At 45.2% G+C, this 7,131-nt stretch overlaps 1 protein-coding gene across 1 annotated transcript in view; it reads left to right on the top strand.

The window, feature by feature from the left end:
* Positions 1-2,069: 2,069 nt before the first annotated feature.
* The window catches only part of T265_05643 (hypothetical protein), a gene marked incomplete at both ends in the record, with an annotated part of 29,174 nt that continues 24,112 nt past the window's right edge, over positions 2,070-7,131 (top strand). Inside the window, 3 exons of the mRNA XM_009170702.1 lie at positions 2,070-2,178; positions 2,216-2,541; positions 5,257-5,673. Coding sequence (XP_009168966.1) covers positions 2,103-2,178; positions 2,216-2,541; positions 5,257-5,673 — 819 coding nt within the window. The remainder of the gene's footprint in view (positions 2,179-2,215; positions 2,542-5,256; positions 5,674-7,131) is intronic.

Here is a 7,131-nt window from a genome sequence, read left to right as displayed (position 1 = left end):
AGTTGCTGCCAATTTATTTTTCCAAAAATTTGAATTTTTAAATTTCGCACCTTCTCCGCCATGTTGCACCTAAATCCAAAAAGACCGCGCTGTTTTCCAATTGGCCAGTTATACCTTGTGTGCATTAACTGATTTATCGCTCCCCATGGTCGCTCGAAGTATATATATATATCATCTGAAGGTCTGGTCTTTCTCTGCGCTAGGAGTGTTGGGCTCGCGTCATAGCTGGGGAGTTGTGCGCTCGTTCTCAGGTCGCGTATAGCCGTTGATCGTACCCGATTCCGATACATATCCTCATCACAGACTCTCGTCTGTTGATGACAGTGCTGGGAAAGCAGTGATCAGTGCTCGGCAGGTAACGATCCGGATACACTCTCGGGTCAGTGGTATAGCGTACTCGAATCCGCACCGCTATTTCGCTCATGATGATGCTTGATTATCAGCCCTATAAGGTTTTTCGCACGTTACTTGAAATAAGACCACAAGAAGCATTTAAGCAAAAAACATATAGCGTGTAATAATGTCATAAATGCAGTATGAACGAAATCCTGATCGTCACGCGACATATTATCTATGAGGTTACCGAAAACCCTTAGACAGCCCGGGCTTGGACTTCCGTTGGGCTCATCTGGTAGGCCTAGTTGTGGGGTTTCCTTAGATCACATGTTCCACTTGAACACCACACTGGCCGCAACCGGCGAATTGTTGTTACTTGTGAATTGTGATCGTCGAGACTCAGCTAATCTCTCGTTTGTGATTGTTCTGCTATCCCATATTTCACTTGATACATTGTTCGATATATCAGAGCGTATTTTCTCGTCATATCACTGCTCCAACAGCCTACTACTGGTTTCACTCTTTGTGAAGCCCATCGGGTACGCGTATTTTTCGTGCTTGCAACAATCGTGTACTATAAATGGAAGATTCAGTTAGGTATCCCACCTCCTCATCACCGACAGCACAACATCAGTGATCAAAACTGATGTTTGACTGCCGTATAACCATGATTTATTTGAAAGCCTTGTTGTGACGGAAAGGGCAGGAGAGGTTTGGTGCTATCGTAGCACAATCATTCCGAGGTGCCTGCATTTCCAGCCATCCATTTAGACAATCTGGATAGAAATAGACAACAGGAATGCTACTGACATCGCTTAGCGGTCATATGTTGTAGCGTCCCTGATCATGCACAGTGGGCATCACACGGACCACATCCTGCAATGCGGATCGTACCGACAGCACGCAGACCTTGCATAATCTCTTTGATACACCCCTGCCAGGTCATCTTTCCGCTTCAGCCACTCTGAATCGCGCAGAGAAAGCAGCACTCTTCACATCAAACGATGGTTCGGCGTGAGCAGTACGTGGCCTAATCAACGCAGCTTATGGTGCTGAACCCACTCTTCGATTTGTATCCCCGTGGTGCAAATGGACACTCGCTTTCTAAATGTCTCGTTGCGGATTATCCGACACTCGCCTGTAACAGCTATGATTTTGAGAAATCGTATCGTTCAGCTGTAGCACCCTTTCGGTGTCACCCGAAGGTTGCTCGAGGGCTGGGATACTGCCAGGTTGCCCAGGCCTAGACAGGGGAAGTCGAGAGTCAGAGGTCGGGTTCGAACCACGGACCTTCCGGTCAGTAAGTTTGCCATCTCGCCTGAGAAAACGGTTATCGAAGACCTGAAAGCGTCTCAGTTAGGGTCCCCATCTCTCTACGCCGTGTAACAAAAGAGGCCATACTGTAGCCTGAATCCAACAAGCACGGTCCATTTGCACTGTCCTTAATTGCAAATGTGTATATTTCTTGAATCATCGTTACTTGAATGTAAATCCGATCTGCCTGGATAATCTTTTCATTTATTAACCCTCTCATTGCCTGAAACCACTGCGTCATCCAACGCAAGGTCCACAGAAAGCAAATATGGGAAAGTCATTATATTCACTTTGATAGCTCCGTTCCGTTGCGACAAGAGCGTAACCTAATTAGATGCTTGACTGAGAAAGCAATGAACATATGCTCCCCCGACTGCTTAGAAGAGGAACTAAAGTTATTGGGACGCCCATTCCTGCAGAACGGATATCCTGCAAGGTTCGTACTCAAGAGTATGGAAGCCGTTAAGCCCAAACCTACACAACGTTCTGTTAAGAAGAAACCCGTATACATGAGGCTTCCATTCAAAGGTGAGTCGGTTGCTGAACTAATCATCAGAAGGCTTAGGAACTGTTGATACGACATACTTGGCCGCTAATGAGCTTCAACTCCAGCCCCCTATCAAATTCCGCTTGAAGGACAAATTGTCACGTTCTACCACCAGTCTTTGTGTGTACTCAATTGTATGCTCGTGCCGAGCATCATACGTTGGTCTTACGACAAGGCATTTGTCGGACAGAATGCGAGAACACAATCCCGTGCCTCTGAGAGATAGTGGAAAGAAACCAGACTCAAGCGCAATTGCATCACATTTGGTCGAAACCAGTCATGTCATAGACAAGGAGCAAGCCTTCACCATCATATACCGGGTACTTCTAAACCGATCACGACTGGTACGATCCAGACTATCGATCGCAGAGGCGATTGGAATCCGACTGCTGGATCCGCAACTTTGCATCCAAAAGAACCTTTTGTGACCTCTGAACTTGAACGGGCCTACGAACCATCCGGTTTCACAATTCTGTCTGACAGTGACGTCACTTAGCTGATTCCGTGACCCATTGACCTATCTCTCATCCAACCCCCTTCCTTCGATTTCTATATCTCTAAAGTGTATGTAGTCCCGATCTTAACCTTTACCACGTGATTTCTGCTACCATATAATTTTGTGATGTATTAGCCAAGAGGAACAATCACAGAAAACAAGCTTTGTTCGCTACCTTCTTCGTTCTCATGACTACCACGGGTATATTTAGCCACTTGAGACAATGTATTTCCGTTAGGAGGTTCTCTTTTTTGAACAACGAACCAACCGTTTCGACAGAGTATGGCGGTATAGGGTCAGTTTGATGTTCGCGCTGCTTGCGAATGAGAGCTTCATCTTTCACTGCACAACCCTTACCGGGATGCTTTTCCACAAAGTTATTTTTCTCGCTTTGCGTGTTTTGGTTTCAGGCAGAAGTTAACCAGTTTATCATCCTTGTGGAACATTGCTAGTGGCCTATTGTCCTCATCCGCAGTCATTTTGACCGTTCATTCATTCGGCATTGTCCTGTTTACATTGACAAAATTTGAACTAATTGATAGTGATTGTTACGTCAAAAGCCACTGAACCAACCATTTTTCCTGAGGCACAATTGTATCACCATTCCGGTCGGTACCGCTTGTTGCATAGCGACAAATACATGCATCAAAGTCTAAAATGAGTGACAAGTGCGCACTATGGTACTTTTTTCAAACCTTGTTTCGTGGAAACTTGAAACCTTAATAGGCACTAACTACAAAAAGATGTGTTTATTGACGCAAAATGGTAAAAATTGCGTCAAAATGTGGTGTTTATTGTATGCATATATTGAATGAGATACCGGAATTGTGCACTTTCTGGTGTTTGCTACTGGTGTTGTGGGAGACGATCACTCATGTTTTTGTTCACAAAACAGTAACTGTTTGCAGAGTGATGTGCCCGTTATGGGGACGAATTTGGCAGTACTGATTTTTCCTTTTATAACCTGTCAAGGACACAACCTTTACAAACCACATACCGGACGTTTTCTGGTTCGAAATGGTGGCTTTAGACTTCAAGAGGAAGCAGTGCAGTGGTGGATATTATAAACACTGTTCACGCCGTTCTCACAATGTCAGCGGTCTCTTTTTGATTTCCCTTATCGAACGAAAATCTGCAGTAGAAGGTGGAGATCAGAAGACTTACATATAAGACCAGGGTTGATGAGTCGAATCCTAACTGCTGCAATGTGACGTGGACCCTCGGTTAGAGATGATCATAAACGAGAGGTTGATGGCCGATCAGATGATGGTTGTTCGCTGGTGGTTCGCTGTGCTTCGCGATTAGCTTGCAAACCTTTCATCTCCAATCGACGAGATGGCAGTTCGCAGTTGACTGAGTGCTACCTCACTATTCCGAGGTGGCCAATACTCCCATTGTTTATCATTCTCTTATGTGTACTCTTCGTGGAACGAACAGGATTTCCATATGAAGGATCCTGTTCCGCATTCCATAGTACATCATCTACGGGTTTTTGTCGTTTTGGTATATTGCGGGTTCCAATGACATTGGAAGAATGAAGAGGTTGTTACACTGAAATACTGTCGGAGCGATTCAACAGCTGGTCCAAAGTTTTCAGGCAAAATAAACATATGTGACGAATCTGATGTTCCGGCTGAAAAGTTTGCCTCATTTCAGCAGCTTATTGTAGCAGGTTATATAGCATACTAATCGCTCAGCCTTCCGACGCCTAGCTGCCATGACACCCGAAGGAACCATGAGGGCTGCGATACTGCCAGTTTGCCCAAGACTAGACAGGAGAAATCGAGATGTAGAGGTCGGGTTTGAACCACAGAACTTCCGGTCAGTAAATTTGCACTCTAACTACTGAGCGAACTCGCAGAATGACTGGATTTGGCGTAATCGGAGCATTTCTATGGCTATCCTTGTTCAGTGACACTCGGACGAGTTAAACAATGAACTTTTGGTTTGGTATAGTCATCAACGATGCTCTCTAACATTTATTAGCAAAACGGAAGACCAACATCAAGTGGAGCCGTAGTGAGGGGGTTGTCTCTGTCTCTGTTTTTGGAAACCTGCAATGAACGAGTGTGTTGTTGTAGTAGGTGGTGGTATAACGAGTATCTGCTGCATGTTGACTTCGATGGTTAATTCAACCTAAGATCATATGCTGAGTATTTTTAAGCCCCCTTAGTTTCACATTCAATGCGACTGTCTTAAAATTCTCACTGTTTCGGCTGAATTCGGTTGATTTCGGGGTGTAAAATTCTGTTTGCCCCCGTGAGTAATTCCTATCCGCGTTTGCATGTCGGAATTTCAAAATAACAAGTGGATAGTAGAGATGAGTAGACGAACATATAGACTGTAAAAAAACTTATCGGCATCTCGTTGGTCAACCTGTGTATCGAGTTTCCCGTGTAATGATTGCTCATCCTCTTCTTTGTTATTGATTTGATTTCACCGTGTTTTTTAATCGATTATCTAATACGCCAGCAACAGTTCCAAAACTGAAGGGCCAGATGCCGGATAGCAATTTCTGCATGGGGTTTGACAGGCATAGGATGAACACGAGTAGTTTTCTCAGATAGAAATGTTCTCACCTCGGAAATTGATTCGGGTTTTTCTTAGTGGCTCCATCATGGCTCGAATCATTGAGGAGAAGTCCAGGCAACGCACAACATCCACAGGAAGCTTAGACGGGATGGTCATCACACGAGAGAACGAACTTGTTGCCTTATCTTCACCAGACGCCTATGAAACCGTCATGGCTGCTGTGGCGGCCTACGCTGCCGCCCAACAACAGCAGCAGCAACAACCCCAGGGTGAAACACAACCTACAGAAATCAATCCAACGTCTACCAGCGCGCCGACCCATGATACCGAGAAGCGTCTATCATGTGCACACGCTCTAGCATCTCGCGGACAGTCTAATCTCCAAACACTGGAGGAAGAAGGTTCCCTGAATCCGAATGAAATTCAGGGGCATAAGTGCGCTAATGCGGTAGGTTCAAATGTGTTCTTTGTTTCATGATACACTACCTCCTGTGAATCGAGACTTCCAAAAAGCCAATTACGTTCGGCTGTATGAGGACAGGGTAACTGTGAGAGAGGGCCGAAGTTATCTCATCGGTAGATTGAGGCGTCCTTCTCATTTGACATTACAGAGAGTACTTGCACACTTCTTACGTTGAAATGATAGATATTCGGGGTAGGTATGTTACGGAAAGAAATGTGGGCTGCCTAAAACTGTTCTCATCTTATCGTCTGGTACGGTCACCTTCATGCGCCTCATACGTTTTACCGTAATAACATTGTACACTACCGTTAAACGACTCAGTGTTACACATCTTGATCGGTTTTAGGGTTCTTGTTGCATTTCCGCCCTTAATACTCGTGTATGCTTTCCTCCTCTCCAATGTTGATATTTTTCTACTCATATGTGGGGACTCGTCGGTATTGGTCGCGCTCGTCCTTCTATTCAATATCATTCCTATTGCAAAGCTGCACTGTTTTGATTGGCAATCACTCATGGCCTATGTTAGAATGCTTTGCAGTAACTACTTCACAACACAAGAAGAATTCAGGGTGAGAAACTTTGTCCCTTAATCGCTGTTCGCGTATTCCGTGATGGCTTCCATAGGCCGTACGACCAACAACTGTGGTAATTTAAATGGACGTAACTGGCGAACAGTGCTCATTATTAAAGTGAATTAGAGTGGAGACGCGGGCACATCATACGGAGACTTTTCTGGGGTGGCAGAATGAAGTTATTGGGGGAACCTGGTCATCAATGCTTACTGAAATACCTAGTTTGGCTGTACTTTTTCTGTCCTTCTTGCTCCCAGCAAAGATATCACGACCAGGTAGGATTTGAAGGGTTCTTTCCGAGGTTATTATGGTCATCTAAAGTCGTCATCATCATCATCACCGACAGCATAGCATCAGTGTTAACACCGATGCTTCACTGCCGTACAACCATGATTTATTTGAAAGCCTTATTGTAGAGAAAAGAGTAAAGGTGGACGGGGAAGGGACTTAGTGCTAGCTTACGACAATCATTCCGAGTTGCCTGTACCTCCAGACACTCACTCAGGCGATCTGAATAGAAACTGACAACAAAAACGCCACTGACATCGGTTGACAGCCATATCTTGTAGTGTCTCCAACCAGGCACAGTGAGGATCACGCGGTCCCCATCCTGGAAGGCGAGTAGCACCGACAGCACCCAAGCGTTTCGTGATCTCCTTCATACTCCTCTGCCAAATCAAGGGTTGGCCACCTCTCTGTTTACGCCACTCCGAATTGGGCATGGAAAACAGTACTCTCTTCGGCAAACGATGGTTCGGCATACGTAACACATGTCCCAACCAACGCAGCTTCTGGTGCTTGACACATTCTTCAATGGAAGTACCCGTTACAAAACCGAAAACACGCTTTCTAACTGCCTCGTTACGGATTC

Source organism: Opisthorchis viverrini (genome assembly GCF_000715545.1).
Source record: "Opisthorchis viverrini unplaced genomic scaffold opera_v5_109, whole genome shotgun sequence".
In the NCBI taxonomy this organism is placed as follows: Eukaryota; Metazoa; Platyhelminthes; class Trematoda; order Opisthorchiida; family Opisthorchiidae; genus Opisthorchis; species Opisthorchis viverrini.
Note: the sequence above shows the minus strand (reverse complement) of the source record. Positions and strands in the feature narration are given on the sequence as shown.